Raw genomic sequence first — 24505 nt, forward strand, 5'->3', positions numbered from 1 at the left:
GGAGGCCTTCACCAAGTTGAAACTCCTCTTCACTTCTGCCCCAATCCTAATCCACCCGAACCCCGAGCTCCCATTTACAGTTGAAGTGGATGCATCAGACTCTGCGGTGGGGGCAGTTTTGTCACAACGAACAGGAGAGAGGATGCTATTACACCCGTGCGCATATTTCTCCCGCCAGATGTCCCCCTCCGAGAAGAACTATGACATCGGGAACAAAGAACTGCTGGCGATCAAGGATGCCTTCTCCGAGTGGAGACACCTGCTGGAGGGAGCCACCAACCCCATAATTGTACTAACTGACCACAAGAACCTCGAGTTCATCCGCAGCGCTAAGAGACTCTCAGCCAGACAGGCCAGATGGAGCCTATTCTTTTCCCGCTTCAACTATCTCATCACCTATCGCCCTGGATCAAAAAACGGCAAGGCTGACGCCCTCTCCAGAATGTTTTCCGAGCCCTCACAGAGTAACAAGGGCCAAAATAACATCTTACCCGAGAGAAGGGTCGTAGGGGCCACCTACTCTAAAGAACTCCTGGGCACAATCAAAGAAGGATACGAAAATGACCCCTTCCTCGCCCACCCCACAAGGAATATCAGCCTTACGTTTAAGAACGGTCATTGGTTTCATCAGGACCTACAACTATATGTACCAGAAATCGCACGGCTCGAAGTGCTCAAATTCAACCATGACTCCAAGCTGGCCGGCCATTTTGGCATAAAAAAGACCCAGGAGCTTCTCTCCCGCTCCTTCTGGTGGCCAACATACAAGGAGGACATCAAGAGGTACATCTCCTCGTGCGCGGTCTGTGCCCGCAATAAGACTCTTCGTTCCTCCCCTGTGGGTCTGTTACAACCCCTCCCTATTCCCTCCCGCCCCTGGGGCTCGATCTCCATGGACTTTGTGGTAGACCTTCCTCCTTCAAAAGGGATGAACACTATCCTGGTCGTGGTCGACCGTCTCACCAAGATGGCCCATTTCATTCCCTACAAAGGCCTACCCACAGCCAAACAGACGGCCGATCTTATTCTCAGAGAGATCTTCAGGCTGCATGGGATCCCGGACGACGTGGTCTCCGACCGAGGCGTACAATTTGCCTCAAAGTTCTGGAAGAACTTCTGCCTGGCGCTCGGGGTTAAAGTGAACCTGTCCTCTGCTTTCCACCCTCAGTCAAACGGGCAGACGGAGAGAACTAATCAGACCCTAGAGCAATACCTACGCTGTTTCAGCTCCCACCTGCAGGATGACTGGCTGGATCATCTCCCCACGGCCGAGTTCGCCTACAACAATGCTGAGCACAGCTCAACCAAGCACAGCCCCTTCTTTGCTAACACAGGCTCGCACCCGGTGTTCATTCCCCACCTACCCGTCGCCTCCACCCTCCCAGCTGTGGCCGAACGCCTAACAACCCTACAGGAGGCACAAAAGAACATTATTGACAACCTCCAGCTTGCCCAGAGGCGCTTTAAACAGGGAGCAGACAGACGTCGCAAACCCACCCCGGGCTTCCATGTGGGAGACAAGGTGTGGCTGTCCACCAGGAACCTCAGATTGAAGGTCCCCTCCAAAAAATTTGCCCAAAGATACATGGGTCCGTTCCGGATCACTGCACAAATCAACGAGGTCACTTTCCGTCTCGACCTTCCGGACTCCATTAGGGTGCACCCTGTCTTCCATTGCTCTCTCCTCAAGCCATACGTGGAGAACACCTTCACAGGCCGCCACTCTCCCCCTCCACCACCCGTGAGGGTACAGGGTGAAGAAGAATATGTTGTCGCAAAGATTCTCGACTCCAGGATCCACCGGGGAAGACTACAATACCTAATTGGGTGGAAGGGTTACCCTCCTGAGGATAACTCCTGGGAGCGAGAAGAAAATGTCCACGCCCCCAGACTGGTAAAAGAGTTCCACCAACGGCACCCCGGTAAGCCTGCCCCTGCGGTGCCCGGAGGTCACCTTGGAAGGGGGGGAGTACTGTCGGGATTCGAACCCGTGACCAGCCACATCCCAGGCGGTAGCCCTGCTTACTAGGCTACCGTTCTCTCTGGACATTCCTCCCTGAAGCCTATTAGTTAACCTCAGTCTTGCCAAGCCTTGCTCATTACCCTTGATTCCCCACACCTGGTACTTCCCTATTTAAGTCCAGCCCCTTGCACTCCAGTTTGCTGATTATTGAGCTCCTGAGCCTTGATCAAGCTTCTCCTCATCCGCTGCTCCTGCTACAACTGGAAGACCACTGCTGACCAGGAATTGCCTACCGACTACTCTTCTGCTTGACCCTACCTACTGGACTGCTACCACCGTTGCCATCCGGATTGTCTGACTACGCTTACTGCCGCCTGCCCTGACCCACCGCCTGCCTACCGACTACTCTTCTGCTTGACCCTACCTACTGAACTGCTACCACCGTTGCCATCCGGATTGTCTGACTACGCTTACTGCCGCCTGCCCTGACCCACTGCCTGCCTACCGACTACGCCTCTGCCAGACTTCCTGCACCTACTACCTGCCTGCGGTCCTTGCCACTGGGCTCCACTCCTACCTCCAGCCAGCGGTCCTCTGACTCAGGTGAGCCTCAGTACAGGACTGTTACAAAACACCTTAAAAACAAGGAAGTCGCTCAGGCTCCCCCTGCTACCTCTTCTGCTGCTGCCGCCTCGGCCTCTTCCTCCGCCTCTTGAGGGACGTTGGCACTTGCCGCCCAGCGAACATGGGATGTACCACCAACACCACCACCTGCGTCACCAAGCATCTCAACCATGTCACACGGCAGCGTTCAGCTCTCCATCTCACAAACATTTGAGAGAAAGCGTAAATTCCCACCTAGCCACCCTCGATCCCTGGCCCCCAATGCCAGCATTTCTAAACTACTGGCCTATGAAATGCTGTCATTTAGGCTAGTGGAGACAGACAGCTTCAAACAGCTCATGTCGCTTGCTGTCCCACAGTATGTTGTTCCCAGCCGGCACTACTTCTCCAAGAGAGCCGTGCCTTCCCTGCACAACCAAGTATCCGATAAAATCAAGTGTGCACTGCGCAACGCCATCTGTGGCAAGGTCCACCTAACCACAAATACCTGGACCAGTAAGCACGGCCAGGGACGCTATATCTCCCTAAATGTAGTGGCGGCTGGGCCCCAGGCGGAGAGCTGTTTGGCGCACGTCCTTCCGCCGCCAAGGATCGCAGGGCAACATTCTTTGCCTCCTGTCTCCTCCTCCTCCTCCTACTCAGCTTCCTCCTCCTCTTCTTCCACCTGCTCATCCAGTCAGCCACACACCTTCACCACCAACTTCAGCACAGCCCGGGGTAAACGTCAGCAGGCCGTTCTGAAACTCATATGTTTGGGGGACAGGCCCCACACCGCACAGGAGTTGTGGCGGGGTATAGAACAACAGACCGACGAGTGGTTGCTGCCGGTGAGCCTCAAGCCCGGCCTGGTGGTGTGCGATAATGGGCGAAATCTCGTTGCAGCTCTGGGACTAGCCGGTTTGACCCACATCCCTTGCCTGGCGCATGTGCTGAATTTGGTGGTGCAGAAGTTCATTCACAACTACCCCGACATGTCAGAGCTGCTGCATAAAGTGCGGGCCGTCTGTTTGAGCTTCCGGCGTTCACACCCTGCCGCTGCTCGCCTGTATGCGCTACAGCGTAACTTCGGCCTTCCCGCTCACCGCCTCATATGCGACGTGCCCACCAGGTGGAACTCCACCTTGCACATAGTGGAGTTTCAGCTGCAGCACGCACGGGTCAGTCGCACTGCGGATCAGCCCCACTTCACCACCAATGACTGGGCCTCCATGCGAGACCTGTGTGCCCTGTTGCGCTGTTTCGAGTACACCACCAACATGGCCAGTGGCGATGACGCCGTTATCAGCGTTACAATACCACTTCTATGTCTCCTTGAGAAAACACTTAGGGCGATGATAGAAGAGGAGGTGGCCCATGAGGAAGAGGGGTCATTTTTAGCACTTTCAGGCCAGTCTCTTCGAAGTGACTCAGAGGGAGGTTTTTTGCAACAGCAGAGGCCAGGTACAAATGTGGCCAGACAGGGCCCACTACTGGAGGACAAGGAGGATGAGGAGGAGGAGGATGAGGATGAAGCATGTTCACAGCGGGGTGGCACCCAATGCAGCTCGGGCCCATCACTGGTGCGTGGCTGGGGGGAAACACAGGACGATGACGATACGCCTCCCACAGAGGACAGCTTGTCATTACCTCTGGGCAGCCTGGCACACATGAGCGACTACATGCTGCAGTGCCTGCGCAACGACAGCAGAGTTGCCCACATTTTAACGTGTGCGGACTACTGGGTTGCCACCCTGCTGGATCCCCGGTACAAAGACAATGTGCCCACCTTACTTCCTACACTGGAGCCTGATAGGAAGATGCGCGAGTACAAGCGCACGTTGGTAGACACGCTACTGAGAGCATTCCCAAATGTCACAGGGGAACCAGTGGAAGCCCAAGGCAGAGGAGGAGCAAGAGGTCGCCAACGCAGCTGTGTCACGGCCAGCTCCTCTGAGGGCAGGGTTAGCATGGCAGAGATGTGGAAAAGTTTTGTCACCACGCCACAGCTAACTGCACCATCACCTGATACGGAACGTGTTAGCAGGAGGCAACATTTCAATAACATGGTGGAACAGTACCTGTGCACACCCCTCCACGTACTTACTGATGGTTCGGCCCCATTCAACTTCTGGGTCTCCAAATTGTCCACGTGGCCAGAGCTAGCCTTTTATGCCTTGGAGGTGCTGGCCTGCCCGGCGGCCAGCGTTTTGTCTGAACGTGTATTCAGCACGGCAGGGGGCGCCATTACAGACAAACGCAGCCACCTGTCTACAGCCAATGTGGACAAGCTGACGTTCATAAAAATGAACCAGGCATGGATCCCACAGGACCTGTCCATCCCTTGTGCAGATTAGACATTAACTACATCCCCTTAACAATATATTATTGTACTCCAGGGCACTTCCTCATTCAATCCTATTTTTATTTTAATTTTACCATTATATTGCGGGGCAACCCAAAGTTGAATGAACCTCTCCTCTATCTGGGTGCCAGGGCCTAAATATGTGACAGTGGCCTGTTCCAGTGGTGGGTGACGTGAAGCCTGATTCTCTGCTATGACATGAAGACTGATTCTCTGCTGACATGAAGCCAGATTCTCTGTTACGGGACCTCTCTCCTCTGTCTGGGTCCTGGGGCCTAAATATGTGACAGTGGCCTGTTCCAGTGGTGGGTGACGTGAAGCCTGATTCTCTGCTGACATGAAGCCAGATTCTCTGTTACGGGACCTCTCTCCTCTGTCTGGGTGCCGGGGCCTAAATATGTGACAGTGGCCAGTTCCAGTGGTGGGTGACGTGAAGCCTGATTCTCTGCTATGACATGAAGACTGATTCTCTGCTGACATGAAGCCAGATTCTCTGTTACGGGACCTCTCTCCTCTGCCTGGGTGCCTGGGCCTAAATATGTGACAGTGGCCTGTTCCAGTGGTGGGTGACGTGAAGCCTGATTCTCTGCTATGACATGAAGACTGATTCTCTGCTGACATGAAGCCAGATTCTCTGCTATGGGACCTCTCTCCTCTGCCTGGGTGCCTGGGCCTAAATATCTGACAATGGACTGTTCCAGTGGTGGGTGACGTGAAGCCTGATTCTCTGCTATGACATGAAGACTGATTCTCTGCTGACATGAAGCCAGATTCTCTGTTACGGGATCTCTCTCCTCTGCCTGGGTGCCTGGGCCTAAATATGTGACAGTGGCCTGTTCCAGTGGTGGGTGACGTGAAGCCTGATTCTCTGCTATGACATGAAGACTGATTCTGTGCTGACATGAAGCCAGATTCTCTGTTACGGGACCTCTCTCCTCTGCCTGGGTGCCTGGGCCTAAATATGTGACAGTGGCCTGTTCCAGTGGTGGGTGACGTGAAGCCTGATTCTCTGCTATAACATGAAGACTTATTCTGTGCTGACATGAAGCCAGATTCTCTGTTACGGGACCTCTCTCCTCTGCCTGGGTGCCTGGGCCTAAATATGTGACAGTGGCCTGTTCCAGTGGTGGGTGACGTGAAGCCTGATTCTCTGCTATGACATGAAGACTGATTCTCTGCTGACATGAAGCCAGATTCTCTGTTACGGGACCTCTCTCCTCTGTCTGGGTGCCGGGGCCTAAATATGTGACAGTGGCCTGTTCCAGTGGTGGGTGACGTGAAGCCTGATTCTCTGCTATGACATGAAGACTGATTCTCTGCTGACATGAAGCCAGATTCTCTGTTACGGGACCTCTCTCCTCTGTCTGGGTGCCGGGGCCTAAATATGTGACAGTGGCCTGTTCCAGTGGTGGGTGACGTGAAGCCTGATTCTCTGCTATGACATGAAGACTGATTCTCTGCTGACATGAAGCCAGATTCTCTGTTACGGGACCTCTCTCCTCTGCCTGGGTGCCTGAACCTAAATATGTGACAGTGGCCTGTTCCAGTGGTGGGTGACGTGAAGCCTGATTCTCTGCTATAACATGAAGACTGATTCTGTGCTGACATGAAGCCAGATTCTCTGTTACGGGACCTCTCTCCTCTGCCTGGGTGCCTGGGCCTAAATATGTGACAGTGGCCTGTTCCAGTGGTGGGTGACGTGAAGCCTGATTCTCTGCTATGACATGAAGACTGATTCTCTGCTGACATGAAGCCAGATTCTCTGTTACGGGACCTCTCTCCTCTGTCTGGGTTCCGGGGCCTAAATATGCGACAGTGGCCTGTTCCAGTGGTGGGTGACGTGAAGCCTGATTCTCTGCTATGACATGAAGACTGATTTTCTGCTAACATGAAGCCAGATTCTCTGTTATGGGACCTCTTTCCTCTGTCTGGGTGCCGGGGCCTAAATATGTGACAGTGGCCTGTTCCAGTGGTGGGTGACGTGAAGCCTGATTCTCTGCTGACATGAAGCCAGATTCTCTTTTACGGGACCTCTCTCCTCTGCCTGGGTGCCTGGGCCTAAATATGTGACAGTGGCCTGTTCCAGTGGTGGGTGACGTGAAGCCTGATTCTCTGCTATGACATGAAGACTGATTCTCTGCTGACATGAAGCCAGATTCTCTGTTACGGGACCTCTCTCCTCTGTCTGGGTGCCGGGGCCTAAATATGTGACAGTGGCCTGTTCCAGTGGTGGGTGACATGAAGCCTGATTCTCTGCTATATCATGAAGACTGATTCTCTGCTGACATGAAGCCAGATTCTCTGTTATGGGACCTCTCTCCTCTGCCTGGGTGCCTGGGCCTAAATATGTGACAGTGGCCTGTTCCAGTGGTGGGTGACGTGAAGCCTGATTCTCTGCTATGACATGAAGACTGATTCTCTGCTGACATGAAGCCAGATTCTCTGCTATGGCATGAAGAGACTGATTCTCTGCTGATGTGAAGCCAGATTCTCTGCTATGGGACCTCTGTCCAATTGATATTGGTTAATTTTTTTATTTTTATTTTAATTCATTTCCCTATCCACATTTGTTTGCAGGGGATTTACCTAGATGTTGCTGCCTTTTGCAGCCCTCTAGCTCTATCCTGGGCTGTTTTACAGCCTTTTTAGTGCCGAAAAGTTCGGGTCCCCATTGACTTCAATGGGGTTCGGGTTCGGGACAAAGTTCGGGTCGGGTTCGGATCCCGAACATCTCCGGGAAGTTCGGCCGAACTTCTCGAACCCGAACATCCAGGTGTTCGCTCAACTCTAGTAGTAAGTGTTCCTATACGGCAGAAGTCTCATAGGTGTTTTTTTTTTTTTTTTTGCAGTAACTGGCCATGCAGCTCTATAGTGTAGTGGTTAACATTCTGGGCTCTAATGTAGAAGCTTGTAAGTTCGAATCCCGTCAGAAATAGAGGCTAAATTGAATTTAAACATATATATCCGTTTTTAGCCATAATATATTTACATATATTATTATATATTTAGAATATATTATAATATATGTAAATATATTATAGCTAAAAACATCAGTAGTAGTTTCCCACATATTATGCATTCATATATATCAGAAGTATGATTTTATCTATATCTATATATATATATACAGTCGTGGCCAAAAGGTTTGAGAATGACAAAAATATTAGTTTTCACAAAGTTTGCTGCTAAACTGCTTTTAGATCTTTGTTTCAGTTGTTTCTGTGATGTAGTGAAATATAATTACACGCACTTCATACGTTTCAAAGGCTTTTATCAACAATTACATGACATTTATGCAAAGAGTCAGTATTTGCAGTGTTGGCCCTTCTTTTTCAGGACCTCTGCAATTCGACTGGGCATGCTCTCAATCAACTTCTGGGCCAATTCCTGACTGATAGCAACCCATTCTTTCATAATCACTTCTTGGAGTTTGTCAGAATTAGTGGGTTTTTGTTTGTCCACCCGCCTCTTGAGGATTGACCACAAGTTCTCAATGGGATTAAGATCTGGGGAGTTTCCAGGCCATGGACCCAAAATGTCAACGTTTTGGTCCCCGAGCCACTTAGTTATCACTTTTGCCTTATGGCACGGTGCTCCATCGTGCTGGAAAATGCATTGTTCTTCACCAAACTGTTGTTGGATTGTTGGAAGAAGTTGCTGTTGGAGGGTGTTTTGGTACCATTCTTTATTCATGGCTGTGTTTTTGGGCAAAATTGTGAGTGAGCCCACTCCCTTGGATGAGAAGCAACCCCACACATGAATGGTCTCAGGATGCTTTACTGTTGGCATGACACAGGACTGATGGTAGCGCTCACCTTTTCTTCTCCGGACAAGCCTTTTTCCAGATGCCCCAAACAATCGGAAAGAGGCTTCATCGGAGAATATGACTTTGCCCCAGTCCTCAGCAGTCCCTTCACCATACTTTCTGCAGAAGATCAATCTGTCCCTGATGGTTTTTTTTGGAGAGAAGTGGCTTCTTTGTTGCCCTTCTTGACACCAGGCCATCTTCCAAAAGTCTTCGTGCAGATGCGCTCACACCTGCATGCTGCCATTCCTGAGCAAGCTCTGCACTGGTGGCACTCCGATCCTGCAGCTGAATCATCTTTAGGAGACGATCCTGGCGCTTGCTGGACTTTCTTGGACGCCCTGAAGCCTTCTTAACAAGAATTGAACCTCTTTCCCTAAAGTTTTTGATGACCCTTTAAATTGTTGATTGAGGTGCAATCTTAGTAGCCACAATATCCTTGCCTGTTAAGCCATTTTTATGCAACGCAATGATGGCTGCACGCGTTTCTTTGCAGGTCACCATGGTTAACAATGGAAGAACAATGATTTCAAGCATCACCCTCCTTTTAACATGTCAAGTCTGTCATTTTAACCCAATCAGCCTGACATAATGATCTCCAGCCTTGTGCTCCTCAACATTCTCACCTGAGTTAACAAGACGATTACTGAAATGATCTCAGCAGGTCCTTTAATAACAGCAATGAAATGCAGTGGAAAGTTTTTTTTGGGATTAAGTACATTTTCATGGCAAAGAAGGACTATGCAATTCATCTGATCACTCTTCATAACATTCTGGAGTATATGCAAATTGCTATTATAAAAACTTAAGCAGCAACTTTTCCAATTTCCAATATTTATGTAATTCTCAAAACTTTTGGCCACGACTGTATATATATATATATATATATATATATATATATATATATATATATATACACATTTTTTACAATTACAAAAAAAATATAAAATATATAAATTTAATCTCTATTTCTGAAATGTTTCTGCCAGGATTCGAACTGCCAACTTCGTACATTAGAGGCAAGGATGTTAACCACTACATTATAGAGGTACATGTTATCATGCACAGAAATATAAAATAAGTCTTCTGCTGAATAGGAACACTTACTACTACTAAGTATTCCTATACAGCAGAAGTCTTATATTTTTATAATTTTTTTAACCTCTTGGGGACACATGACGTACCGGTACGTCAGGATGTCCCGGTACTTAAGGACACATGACGTACCAGTACGTCATGTGAAGTTCCGATCACCGCCGCGCCTGCGGTCTGCTGCGTTTCCGGGTTATTTGGGTGTCTGGGGAGCCGATAACCGGGAACAGGATGGTGATCAGTGGTGTGATAATACACCACCAATCACCATCCTGAGATCCTAAGAGGTGATGGTGACATCACCTCTCAGGATCGCTTCTGATTGGGTGCAGGGCGGGTGGGAGGTTCAAATTATTGCAGCACTTCTCTCCTCCTCCTTTCTGTCTCCGGGAGCCTGATTGTATCGTCGACTACAATCAATATATGGGAGGAGTTGATCTCTCTGATCAAGTCCTCAAGCCATATAATGCCATGCGCAAAACCCGGGCATGGTAAAAAAAAGTTGTGCTCTACTTGGTACAGGTTGCCTTGTACAACTCTTTTGTGCTGTCCCAGAGCGCTGGCAACACAGGGAAATTCCTCCAGTTCTATGAGGCAGTCCTCAAGGCCCTGATCTTTTCTGACCAGGAAAGAGCAAGCCTGAGTACCTCGGGAACTGGAGGCACCAGGTTCATCCCTGGCCAACACTTTCCATACTGGAAAGAAGAGACGGACCCAAAAAAGGTGCAGTGTGTGTCACAGTAGGGGGATACGGATGGACACCACCACTCAGTGTGACACATTCCCCTAATCATCCGGGCCTCTGCATTATTGGTTGATTCAGGGAGTACCACACTTCCATGGAATACAAAATTTATAATCCACTTCCCCAATTTTAATTCCATTTAGCCACTGACAATAGGAAAAAAAAACTATGGTTCTCAGACTTGAGACACTAAAACCAAATTTTTTTTTTCAAAAATATTATTTTGTAAAACTAAAATAAATAAAAAAGTAGACATATTAGGTATCACCGCGTCCATAAGAATCTGCTCTATAAAAATACCCCATGACCTAACCCCTCAGATGAACACAGTCAAAAAAATAAAATAAAAATGGTGCAAAAAAAGCTATTTTTTTGTCACCTTACATCACAAATAGTGTAATAGCAAGCGATCAAAAAGTCATATGCCCCCCAAAATAGTGCCAATAAAACCGTCCTCTCATCCCGCAGAAAATTAGCCCCTACCTAAGATAATCGGCTAAAAATTTAAAAAAAAATGACTCTTAGACTATGGAGATATTAACCGCTTAACGTCCGCCCATAGGATATAAACGTCCTATGGGTGGACGTCTATTTCTGAACGGACGTTCCAGAACGTCTTTTCAGAAAGTGCAGCTGCACGCTAATCGTGCAGCTGCTGATCGGGTTGCCCGCTGTCAGTGACAGCAGGGACACCCTTAGACAAGGCAGGGACAGTGCCCAGGTGTCCCTGCCTTCTAGATCGCTGCAGACACAGCGCTCACCGAGCGCTGTGTCTGCAGAGAAGGAAGCGTTGTGCGCTTCCTGTTCCGGCCCGGCGGTCATGTGACCGCCGTGACCGGAGTGTGCAGGAGCTGTGTGAGGTCTCTCAGAGACCTCGATCAGCCCTGCTGTGAGGCTGTACAGCGCTGGATTGCTGCTGTACAGCCTCTATAGGGGTGCATTTGTCCTGTAACTGGGGCTACTAAGTCAGCCCCAGTTACAGGAGAAATCAACTGTGAAAAAAAAAAAAAAAAGTGAAGTAAATGTCCCCCAGAGGTCTTGTATGACCTTATGGGGGACGAAAAGTGTAAAATAAAAAAAATAAAAATAAAAGGTTGAAAATAAAAAAATAAAAAAAAGTTTCACATGTAAAAAAAAAAGAGTCCCCAAGTAAGGAATGAAAAAAAAAATATTTAAAATAGAAAAAATAAAAAAAGTATACATATTAGGTATTGCCGCGTCCGTAAAAACCAGCTCTATAAAAATATCACATGACCTAAACCCTCGGATGAACACCGTAAAAAAAAAAAACTGTCAAAACAAGCAATTTTTGTCACCTTGCATCACAAAAAGTGCAACACCAAGTGATCAAAAACGCATATGTCCCACAAAATAGTACCAATAAAACCGTCACCTCATCCCGCAAAAAATGAGCCCCTACATAAGAAAATCTCTCAAAAAATAAAAAAACTATAGCTCTTAGAACATGGAGACACTAAAACATCATTTTTTTGGTTTCAAAAATGCTATTATTGTGTTAAAGTGAAACAAATAAAAAAAAGTATACATATTAGGTATTGCCGCGTCCGTAAAAACCAGCTCTATAAAAATATCACATGACCTAACCCCTCGGGTGAACACCGTAAAAAAAAAAAAAAAAAAACTGTGTCAAAACAAGCAATTTTTGTCACCTTGCATCACAAAAGGTGCAACACCAAGTAATCAAAAACGCGTATGTCCCACAAAATGGTACCAATAAAACCGTCACCTCATCCTGCAAAAAATGAGCCCCTACATAAGAAAATCTCTCAAAAAATAAAAAAACTATAGCTCTCTGAACATGGACACATTAAAACATAAATTTTTTGTTTCAAAAATGATATTATTGTGTAAAACTTTAATAAATGAGAAAAAGTATACATATTAGGTATCGCCACGTCCATAACAATCTGCTCTATAAAAATGTCACTTGACTGAACCCCTCAGGTGAACGCTGTAAAAATAAATAAATAGAAACTGTGCTAAAACAACCAATTTTTTGGTCACCTTGCCCCATAAAGTGTTATAATGAATGATCAAAAAATCATATGTACCCAAAAATAGTACTAATAAAACTGGCACCTTATCCCCTAGTTTCCAAAATGGGGTCACTTCTTGGGAGTTTCTACTGTAAGGGTGCATTAGGGGGCTTCAAATGGGACATGGCATCTAAAAACCATGTGGAGTTCCTTTTCTTCTGCGCCCTGCCGTGTGCCCATACAGCAGGTTATGACCACATGTGGGGTGTTTCTGTAAACCGCAGAATCTGGGTAATAAATATTGAGTTTTGTTTGGCTGTTAACCATCGATGTGTTAAAGAAAAAAATTGATTAAAATGGAAAATCTGCCAAAAAAGTGAAATTTAAAAATTTGATCTCCATTTTCCTTTAATTCTTGTGGAACGCCTAAAGGGTTAACAAAGTTTGTAAAATCGGTTTTGAATACCTTGAGGGGTGTAGTTTCTACAATGGGGTCATTTATGGGGGTATCCACTATGTAGGCCCCACAATGTGACTTCAGACCTGAACTGGTCCTTATAAAGTGGGTTTTGGCAATTTTCTTATAAATTTGAAGAATTGCTTCTAAACTTCTAAGCCTTCTAACGTCCTAAAAAAATAAAATGACATTTTCAAAATGATGCCAACATAAAGTAGACATATGGGGAATGTTAAATAATAAATATTTTATGAGGTATCACTTTCTGTTTTAAAAGCAGAGAAATTGAAATTTAGAAAATTGCGAATTTTTTGAATTTTTGGGTAAATTTGGGATTTTTTCATAAATAAAGGTGAAATATTTTGACTCAAATTTATGATTATCATGAAGCACAATGTGTCACGAGAAAACAATCTCTGAATGACTTGGATAAATAAAGGCGTTCCAAAGTTATTACCACATAAAGTGAGATATGTCCGTTTTGCAAAATTTGGCCTGGTCAGGAAGGGGGCAAATGGCCCGGATGGGAAGTGGTTAAAATGTTTTTTTTATTTTTTATAAAAGGATAATATAGTGTAAAACCTAATTAAATAAAAAAAAGTAGACATATTAGGTATTGCCTCGTCCATAAGAATCTGATTTATAAAAATACCCCATGACCTAACCCCTCAGATGAACACGGTCAAAAAAAAAAAAAAAACGGTGCCAAAACAGCTATTTTTTGGCAAATTTTCCATTTTAAACCGTTTTTTTTCCACTAACAAAGCAAGTTTTAATAGCCAAACAAAACGTAATATTTATTACTCTGATTCTGTAGTTTACAGAAACACCCCATATGTGGTCGTAAACTGCTGTATGACCAAACGGCAGGGCGCAGAAGGAAATTAACATCGGCATTTTGATGGCCTTTTTTTTTGGCACCATGTCCCATTTGAAGAACCCCTGATGCACCCCTAGAGTATAAACTTAACCACTTCCCATCTGGGCCCTTTGCCCCCTTCCTGACCAGGCCAAATTTTGCAAAACTGACATATCTCACTTTATGTGGTAATAACTTTGGAACGCCTTTATTTATCCAAGTCATTCAGAGATTGTTTTCTCGTGACACATTGTACTTCATGATAGTCATAAATTTGAGTCAAAATATTTCACCTTTATTTATGAAAAAATCCCAAATTTACCCCAAAATTTGAAAAATTCGCAATTTTCTAAATTTCAATTTCTCTGCTTTTAAAACAGAAAGTGATACCTCATAAAATATTTATTATTTAACATTCCCCATATGTCTGTTTTTTACGGACGCGGCAATACTAAATATGTCTATTTTATTTTATTTTTTCTATTTTTAATTTTTTTTTTTATTCCTTACTTGGGATTTTTTTTTTTTTTACATGTGAAACTTTTTTTTATTTTATTTTTTCAACCCTTTATTTTATTTTTATTTTATTTTACACTTTTCGTCCCCCATAAGGTCATACAAGACCTCTGGGGGACATTTACTTCACTTTTTATTTTTTTTTACACTGTTGATTTCTCCTGTAACTGGGGCTGACATAGTAGCCCCAGTTACAGGACAAATGCACCCCTATAGAGGCTGTACAGCAGCAATCCTGCGCTGTACAGCCTCAGTGCAGGGCTGATCGAGGTCTCTGAGAGACCTCACACAGCTCCTGCACACTCCGGTCACGGCGGTCACATGACCGCCGGGCCGGAACAGGAAGCGCACAGCGCTTCCTGCTCTGCAGACACAGCGCTCGGTGAGCGCTGTGTCTGCAGCGATCGTGAAGGCAGGGACACCTGAGCACTGTCCCTGCCTCCTCTCTGGGTTGCCCTGCTGTCACTGACAGCGGGCAACCCGATCAGCAGCTGCACGATTAGCGTGCAGCTGCTATTTCTGACAGGACGTTTTAAAACGTGCTGTCAGAAATAGACGTCCACCCATAGGACGTTTATATCCTATGGGCGGACGTGAGGCGGTTAATAAAAGTGACCCCATCTAAGAAACTACACCCTCAAGGTATTCAAAACTGATTTTACAAACTTTATTAACCCTATAGGTGTTCCTCAACAGTTTATGGAGATGAAATTTCAGAATTTCTATTTTTGGTAACCTTGCCTCACAAAAATGTAATATAGAGCAACCAAAAATTATATGTACCGTAAAAATAGTCCCAACAAAACTGCCACCTTATCCCGTAGTTTTCCAAAATTGGGTCACTTTTATGGAGTTTCTCCTCTTGGGGTGCATCAGGGGGGCTTCAAATGGGACATGGTGTAAATAAACCAGTCCAGCAAAATCTGCCTTCCAAAAACCACACGGCGCACCTTTCCCTCTACGCCCTACCGTGTGCCCGTACAGTAGTTTACGGCCACATATGGGGTGTTTCTACAAACTACAGAATCGGTGCAATAAATATTGAGTTTTGTTTGGCTGTTAACCCTTGCTTTCTTACTGGAAAAAATGGATTAAAATGGAAAATTTGCCCAAAAAAAAATCTAAATTCTAAAATTTTATCTCTATTTGCCACTAACTCCTGTGGAACACCTAAAGGGTTAACAACGTTTGTAAAATCAGTTTTGAATACCTTGAGGGGTGTAGTTTCTAGAATGGGGTCATTTTTGGGTGGTTTCTATTATGTAAGCCACACAAAGTGACTTCAGACCTGAACTGGTCCTTAAAAAGTGGGTTTTTGAAAATTTCTGAAAAATTTCAAGATTTGCTTCTAATCTTCTAAGCCTTGTAACGTCCCCAAAAAATAAAATGTCATTCTTAAAATCCAAACATGAAGTAGACATATGGGGAATGTAAAATAACTATTTTTGGAGGTATTACTATCTATTATAAAAGAACAGAAATAGAAATTTGGAAATTTGCTAATTTTTAAAAATTTGGGGTAAATTTAATATTTTTTTTATAAATAAAAATGGTTTTTTTTTACTCCATTTTACCAGTGTCAGGAAGTGCAATTTGTGACGAAAAAACTGTCTCAGAATGGCCTTGATAAGTAAAAGAGTTTTAAAGTTATTCACACAAAAAGTGACACTGGTCAGATTTGCAAAAAATGGACTGGTCCTTAAGGTGAAAATGAGCCCGGTCACTAAGGGGTTAAGTAACTGGCCATGCAGCTCTATAGTGTAGTGGTTAACATTCTTGGATGTAATTTAGAAGGTTTTTGAGTTCAAATCCCGCCTGAAACTTTTCAGAAATACAGGCTAAATTAGATTTAAATACAGTGACTCGAGAATCGCGCTTGTAGCTGGCCAGCTAAGACCTGTCCTAGGTTGCTAATATAGCTTATATGTTTATACAGCTAAACCTGCCAATAGCCATAATACAGTTCCTATGTTTGTGTGTTAAAGACAAAAACAGAGTTATTTACAGTGACTTCATGTTTGGATGTCATTTAATAGTTATATTTTGTGTCCATAGAAGCAGAAAAGATAATGTGCCTTTAAGATTCATTATATAATGTAAGGTAAGCTCAATGACACAGCAGAAACAACAGAAATCTTAGGGTTAAACTGTTGTTATTGAGCTGGAGTCTAGACCAATCCTAGCTAGCCTCACACAGCCCAGGAGTTTTGACCAATTACAGCCAGCCTCACACACAACTTGTGTGGGAAATTCCCCTAGCAGAAGCTGCTGGAATCATTATTCACTAGAGAGAAGAGCTGAACAGACACACACTCCACTAAGAACTGTGTTTTATGGAAGCAGAGAGGCCAAAATAGGTATTTAAAACAGTTATATAATGTTCCTACTGTTAATATAGTGATTAGAGCTGTATACTAAACTAGTTATATATGTGTTTACTTACAGTTCCACCAATTGCAAATACCATACAATTGCAAATACCATACAATTGCAAAAACCATACAATTGCAAATACCGTACAATTGCAAACTACAAAGTTCACAATCCAAATTCATAATTCCGTATTGCAATCCAAATTGCATACAACCATACCAGATCATACTCAACCAATCTGCAAATAGTTACTGCTAACAGCATACTGCAAATTGCGACCATATTCAGTTAGTGAACTATTAGTTAGACCTCAGATATACCTCTCAGAGAGATCATAAAGTGCTTAAATAACTTAAAGTGACAGTACAGATACTCAAGAGAGAATTATATCCACCATTTTATGTTGAATGACAAGATCGAACAGTTTAACCACCATTGTATGCATACCATCATTTTGTGATATCTTTTCAACACGTGTTTTGTACATGGAATATCTGCTGCGGAGGTGGCAGTGTTATATGAAGAAAAGTTGAAGTTAATAAAGAAGTTATTTCAAGCATTTGGTGTGCTCTTTAAACCTACTGTTTCCATAGAACGGCGCTAGAGGAATTACAGAGTAATAGACAGTCTGGTTATACTAAAAGTCAGAGATATAAAAATTCTTCTAATGCCACAGCGCAAAAGGCACTTCATAGTGCTGCGCCTGTCACAGCGCTCGAGCACACGCGATATTCGGCTGAACACAGCGATGTGCCGAACACTACTCACCAGTGATGATGAAGTTGGGATAACCTTAATATGCATAAATCCCTCATGCTTATGTTAACCCAGCTTATGAGGTATCATTTATAAGTACCGGTTTTGATTTTTCCAGCTTAGGAGATGGTGGTATTGCTAGCATCAGGCGTCCCTGGGCAACGGCTGCATTCAACTATATCTATTCAGAGAAGGTGTCATCTGTGAATGGATTTGACTTGACTGTATTCACTTATATGGATTCGTTTTTTTATTAGAGAGCAAATTATTTGGTGCAGGTCTACTATAGATACAGGTTTCAGACCCCACATAACCGATTTTCATTTTTTAAAGGGTTTCTATAACCACAATTATAGGACCACACCACATTTGCAGATGTATGATGTCAGCCTGTTTAATAGGGATAATTGTGGTGACAGAAACCCTTTACAGGGGTATTCTGCCTTGCATCAACATCCTTTAAAATAATTATTCATGAAGGTAGCTGTCATCTTGTAATGTATTTCTTTTACATTTATTGTCCCTGTCCTCCATTCTCGCCTGTGGTCACATGACCATGTCCATGCAGCTCCTTTTTTCCTGTGATGTTATGTCCATGGGCGTGTCAAAGCAACAGGGGCAGTGGTCGGGGAGTGCCTATGTAAATAGCTGGGTGGAAGGGTCTATAAACGTAGGGCTCTTTCACACTTGCTTTGTCCGGATCCGGCGTGTACTCCATTTGCCGGAATTACACGCCGGATCCGGAAAAACGCAAGTGAACTGAAAGCATTTGAAGACGGATCCGTCTTCAAAATGCGTTCAGTGTTAGTATCGCAGCCAGGACGCTATTAAAGTCCTGGTTGCCATAGTAGTAGTGGGGAGCGGGGGAGCAGTATACTTACAGTCCGTGCGGCTCCTGGTGCGCTCCAGAATGACGTCAGAGCTCCCCATGCGCATGGATGACGTGATCCATGTGATCACGTCATCCATGCGCGTGGGGCGTCCTGACGTCACTCTGGAGCGCCCGGGGAGCCGCACGGACGGTAAGTATACTGCTCCCCCGCTCCCCACTACACTTTACCATGGCTGCCAGGACTTTAGCGTCTTGGCAGCCATGGTAACCATTCAGAAAAAGCTAAACGTCGGATACGGCAATGCGCCGAAACGATGTTTAGCTTAAGGCCGGATCCGGATTAATGCCTTTCAATGGGCATTAATTCCGGATCCGGCCTTGCGTCAAGTGTTCAGGATTTTTGGCCGGAGCAAAAAGCGCAGCATGCTGCTGTATTTTCTCCGGCCAAAAAACGTTCCGGTCCGGAACTGAAGACATCCTGATGCATCCTTTGGATTTCTCTCCATTCAGAATGCATTAGGATAAAACTGATCAGGATTCTTCCGGTATAGAGGCCCGACGACGGAACTCTATGCCGGAAGAAAAGAACGCAAGTGTGAAAGAGCCCTAACCGTGCATTGTGCTGGAGGTGTGGCAGAGAAAGGAGAAGTACATCATGGGTTTGGTTGGATAAGCAACAGGATGTAAACAATAATTTTTTTACTTGGTGAAAATGGGTAAGGATAAGCATATGTTTGAAATAACAGTAATCCCGGAAAACATCTTTAACCCTTAGAGGACCTTGTGATTTTCCATTTTCATTTTTCACTCCCGCCTTCCCAGAGCCACAACTTTTTTGTTTTTTACATTTACATAGCCTTATGAGGGCTTCTTTTTTGTGGGAAAATTTTTATTTTATAATGGCACTATTTATTATTGCAGATGATGTAGTGGGGAGCTAGAAAAAAAATCCAAATAGTGTGGAATAAAAAAAACGCAATTCTGCCAGTTTTATGAGGTTTTCTTTACGGAGTTCCCCAGGCTTTAAAACGGAACTGTTACCTTCATTCTCCAGGTCAGTATGATTACAGTGATACCACACTTGTATAGTTTTTCTTGCACAGCAAGGCATATCATTTTTTTTTATTGTTTATTTTTATTTTGGGGAAAAGGGGGTGATTTCACTTTTATATTTGTTAGATTTTTTTTGTATTTAAAAAAATACATTTTTTTTTTTTTTTAACCCTAGGTGACTATATATATGTATGTATATACCAGTGATGGGAATAGAAGCCTGCTTGAGGTTCCGTGCCATCAGTGGGATATTACAGATTCCACGATCTCAGCCAGGGAACGCTGTTACGGGCGCAGGAGTGTGTGGCTCCTATATCTGCACAACTCAGATGTCGTGGTCACATTTGATCATGGCATCTGAGAGGTTAAAGGGGTTATCCAATATCATAAACTGCCCCGCCCCATGTGCCGGGCCCCTCACAGGGACTATACTTACCCCGCAGCCCAAGCCTCTCCTGGTCCCCGCAGTGCCGCTGCTGCTTCGGCAGCAGAGGCAGTGCGGGGACCAGGGGCGGCGCAGGGAGCAGGGGAGCAAGGTAAGTATATTCCCTATGAGGGGCCCGGCACATGGGGGGGCAGTTTAACATATTGGATAACCCCCTTAAATGTAAGCGATCACCCTTATGGCTGATCGCATACATTCGCCCCGGGTCTCTGCTGTTAATGTAATAACTAGGAACTGTTTACTACTAAGCTAGTGTATCGCAGCCTATCCTGTTATAAAGGTTTTCTTTGTTATATGTCTGTGTCCCTGACCTTTTAAAGGGGTTCTCTGGGAATTATTTTAAGTGACCCCTAGCAACCTGTCCTAGAATGTCAGCAGGACTGGTTGCCTCACACTTGCAGAGCTCACTAAATATTATGCTCTGGCACCTGCATACACTATATATTGGTGAGTTTACCTGTCAGGCTTCTCAGCTATGATGGTATATCATAGGCAGCATCACATCATTACCATCATTATACCCCCCCACCCCTGGCAGCTCTGCTAGTGAAGGCAACCAGTAATACTTACATTCTTGGACAGGTTGCTATTGGCCATTTTTTATTATTCATGGAGAACCCCTTTAAGACCCTAGTGATGCCCCTGCTGCCACTTGATGCTGCTATGTATGCACATATGCAGTGCTAGCAATTAACAGAATATATACAGTATCTTAACAACCACAGGGCAGCTTCTGTGCATTGGATCCTATCTCAAAACTACCTTTCTGCTTTTGGTCTTCCAGAATTACCAGTATGGTTGTGGGTCATCACTGAAGCCAGATGTGTAGGTATATCCCACTGGGGGTAGGATGACACAAGTAGTATTGATATGTATCACACAACTTACCTCAAGGACATGGATGCTGCTCTGGTCTTTCATTTGTAAGATATCCTCAATGTACTTTGTAATAGGAAGTTCTGGATCTCCTCCGGACATTGACAGGAATCCCAACATGACATCAACAAGGTTTATGGCCTCACAGACATCACTGAACGTATTCAGGTCTTTGCTTATAAAATCTATAGTTGAGTTTGGTAATGGAATCTAAGAAGACAGATATATTATTTTCAGAGGACATTTATTTCTTGATTTTCATTGTTGCGTTTTATCTTGCATAATACCATACCTGTCCAAGCTTTTTCCGTATATCCATAAATAGGTTTTCGTAGTTCCGATCTTGGGAAGATATCATTGTTGGAAGACCCTACAATATCAATAGCAAATAAGACACAGTTCTGGCAAATATTTTATTTGTATGACATTAATAAAATATACCAATTCATGTGGCAAAAAGTATCAAAATCTAATAGACAAAATTCCTTGGTGTTATTTTAATACTGGGTTTTGGAACCACAAGATCCACACACTTTATACTACAGTAATGGTGGTTCCTATGACTTAATAGCATCATGAAATCTTGTCCTAGCTATGTCACTAACATGGGGGTGGAGACAGCAATATAATATATAGAAATCAACCATATTAGAAGTAAACTCCAGTAAAAAAAAAAAAGCTTCAGATATCTTTCAGATGTACTGAATATGAATTAATGCAAGTGGTGTATGTGATGTGGTCGGTCAGTTTAGAAAACCCATTTTTGAAAAACATTTTCATACACTCCCTTAGGGAATTCTGAATTAAAGGGCTTGTCTTGCATAATTGAAAAACAAATGGCAGGCAGCAGTGCATAAAAAACTAAACAAAAAAACAAAACCATACTCTTCTTTAAAAAATGACATCTGTTCCATCACCGCAGATCCCGGCAGTCCTTTCTGGACAGGAGATGAATGGTTCTTGGTCATGAGACTGCTACAGTTAATCAATTGCCTCAGCGGTCATGTGTACAAGAACATCACATTACTGCTGAGGGCAGAGGGCATTTTAAGAGGTGACTATGGTTTTACTTTATTTTTTAACACATTGCCGTCTGCCTTTTTTTTTTTCTAGTGATGGCTCTCATGAGTGCTGCATGCTGTGCCTACTGTGAATAATGACATTTAAAGAAGTCATAGGTTCCACTCCACTGATGGTGGCCATAAGAGAGTCCTTTTTGGCCTCCACTAAGATGGTATGCACCTGATTTTTTTTTACTGTGTAGAAAAGTGCAGTAGACTGCATTTTTCTATACTGTTGGTCACCTCAAAAAATTTATATTACATGGTATACTTTTTCTTTTGCATTGTGGCCAATGGCTAAAGTATACAACAGTATGTACTCCTGATGTCTACCTCTGACCAAACACAATGTCAACAAAGCCTTAAGTGAATATTGATGCCTTCAAAGTGTAAAAGGAGTTGCTTTGCTGTGACTGCTTGTATTCTGACTGTAATTGTGAGGGGGGGGGGGGGGGGGGGGGGGGGGGGGGGGGGGGGGGGGGGGGGGGGTAAAGGCTGAAATCACACATTGGAAATTTGAGGGATCCTAAAGTGACAGTGATATAAACCCTGACTTCTAAGAAGTATAAATGATAAATGCAACAATAAAATAGCTTGAAATAGAATCTGTCACCAGGAAATTCATTGTTAAACCAGGCACAATGCCTCTTAGGGCTAGCTCAGCTCATTGTTATGATACCTTTCACTTGGTGATCCACTGCTTCATTCTGGAGAAACAGTACTTTCAATCCAAAACCAGTTAAACGCACCAAGGTCAGGCACAAGTCACTTCTGCTTCCTCTGCCAGATCCTCCCTCTCCTTCTTGATTGACAGGGCCTGGTCCTGCACAGTCATTTTACCTTATCATTCAAGACAGAGGGGGAGTCTGGGTAGAGGAAGCAGGAGGGGCCTGTCCCTAGTGCACTTAACTGGTCATTTGCTTTTGGATTAAAAGTACTTTTTCTCCAGAATGAAGCAATGGATCGCTAAGTGTAAAGTATCATTACATTCAGCTGAGGCAGCCCTGCAAGGCATTGTGCCTGGTTTAACAGTGGGGTTCCTGGTTAACTGCTTAGTTTTCCTTACTGTACATAAAATAAATAGGCAGAATTGAGGGATGTAATAGAAGAATTATAACTTTGACATATTCATAAAGACAAATCAAAGGTTTAGCGCTGCCCCTATAAACAATAAAATGTGTGATAATGATCCCATAAATGTTTATCCTGCTACTTACAGCCATGGTGAGAAGAGGTTTTCCTTGAAAAAATCGACTGGCAATTTGATGCTGGATTTTTGGAAGATCAAATTCTTGCAAGGTCTCTTTCCCACTCTCCAGGGTGTATTGGCAATTGGAAAGGATTATAGGCACCAAATCCTTTTCCATTTCATAGGTGATGACATGCAGATGTGTTATTTCCGAGCACCTAATGGAATACCTGAGCATAATGGTTATAAAATGAGATGACTAACCTCCGCTCACAGTCATAACGCACACAAAATGAACATGTAACCTACTTCTGACTACTGGTGGTGTATTCTTTCAGGGCGTATATAAAGCTGTTGTGCAGAGTAATGAGGTAGCTGACCAGGGCAGTTGCACATAAGCCATCCCCTTGCCGACGTGGAAGAAGATAGCTGAGTTTACTATCCATAGTAAGGACGAGATCATTCACATCATTTGGCAGCTTTATTTCACCTAAAACCGGACCAGAAAGACCGTTTCATTATGAAAAGTACTTTAGATAGTATTATCCATCTGCGCTTATATTCTGTTATATTTCTAGGTTCTGCTTATTCACATGCTTAGTTAGGTGTATTGCTTGCTGTGATAGGGTAGTGATGACAGATAAGTGGCTGCCTTGTCCGGGGATCCAGGCTGCGCAGAAGACACAGTCCATATGCTGCCCAGATCCTGGGTAAGGCAACCACATGACGCACTGGATAGTCTCTTCAAGCAGCCTAATAAGTATTGGCAACCAAAAAAAACTAGATTTTTGTATTTACCATAAAATCTGTTTCTCTTCCGTTCATTGGGGGACACAGTCTTAACCTTGGCTATAGCTATTGCCACTAGGAGGCGACACTAAGCACTTATATTGTAAGCTCCTCCCTCTTCAGCTATATCCCTCCTGCAGATACTGAGCTAATCAGTTTGTACAAAAGCAGTAGGAGCAGCCAGGAGAAGCCAACAGAAATTATAAAAAGGAAGAAAATCGGAGATGGGTCAACCTCAAGAACCAGAAGGACCCATCTAGGCGAACCAGTAATGTACATACAGGTTGGCAGCTGTGTCACCCAATGAACGGAAGAGAAACAGATTTTACGGTAATTACAAAAATCTAGTCTTCTCATCCGTATCATTGGGGGACACAGTCTTGTCCTTGGGACGTTCCAGAGCAGTCCCCGGGGTGGGTCATAAACGAAGAAGCCATCCGGCCAATCCGAGGACCGCTTTCTGCAAAACTTTACGACCAGAGAAGTGTCACAAGATGCAACGGTGTGCACTCTGTAAAACTTGGACAAGGTGTGCACGAAGACCAGGTAGCCGCCCTGCACCCCTGAAAGGCCAAAGCCCCATGATGTACTGCCCAAGAGGCCACCTTGTAGGACAGGATGCGAAGGGACACCTGCTGCAAAGGCTCAAACAAAGAACACTGAGCACCAGAGTAAGGTCCCAAGGATTCAACGGAAGCCAGTAAGGGGGCGCAAAACCACAGAAAGGGAAGC

General features: G+C 44.4%; 1 protein-coding gene across 1 annotated transcript in view; it reads right to left on the reverse strand.

The window, feature by feature from the left end:
- LOC121008305 (E3 ubiquitin-protein ligase RNF213-like) overlaps positions 1-24505 on the reverse strand; it is a 393898-nt gene that overhangs the window by 11046 nt on the left and 358347 nt on the right. The window contains exons 37-40 of the mRNA XM_040440760.1: positions 23294-23474; positions 23013-23214; positions 21027-21104; positions 20747-20944 (exon numbers count right to left, since the gene is read on the reverse strand). Coding sequence (XP_040296694.1) covers positions 20747-20944; positions 21027-21104; positions 23013-23214; positions 23294-23474 — 659 coding nt within the window. The remainder of the gene's footprint in view (positions 1-20746; positions 20945-21026; positions 21105-23012; positions 23215-23293; positions 23475-24505) is intronic.

This window comes from Bufo bufo, chromosome 1, assembly GCF_905171765.1.
Source record: "Bufo bufo chromosome 1, aBufBuf1.1, whole genome shotgun sequence".
NCBI lineage: Eukaryota > Metazoa > Chordata > Amphibia > Anura > Bufonidae > Bufo > Bufo bufo.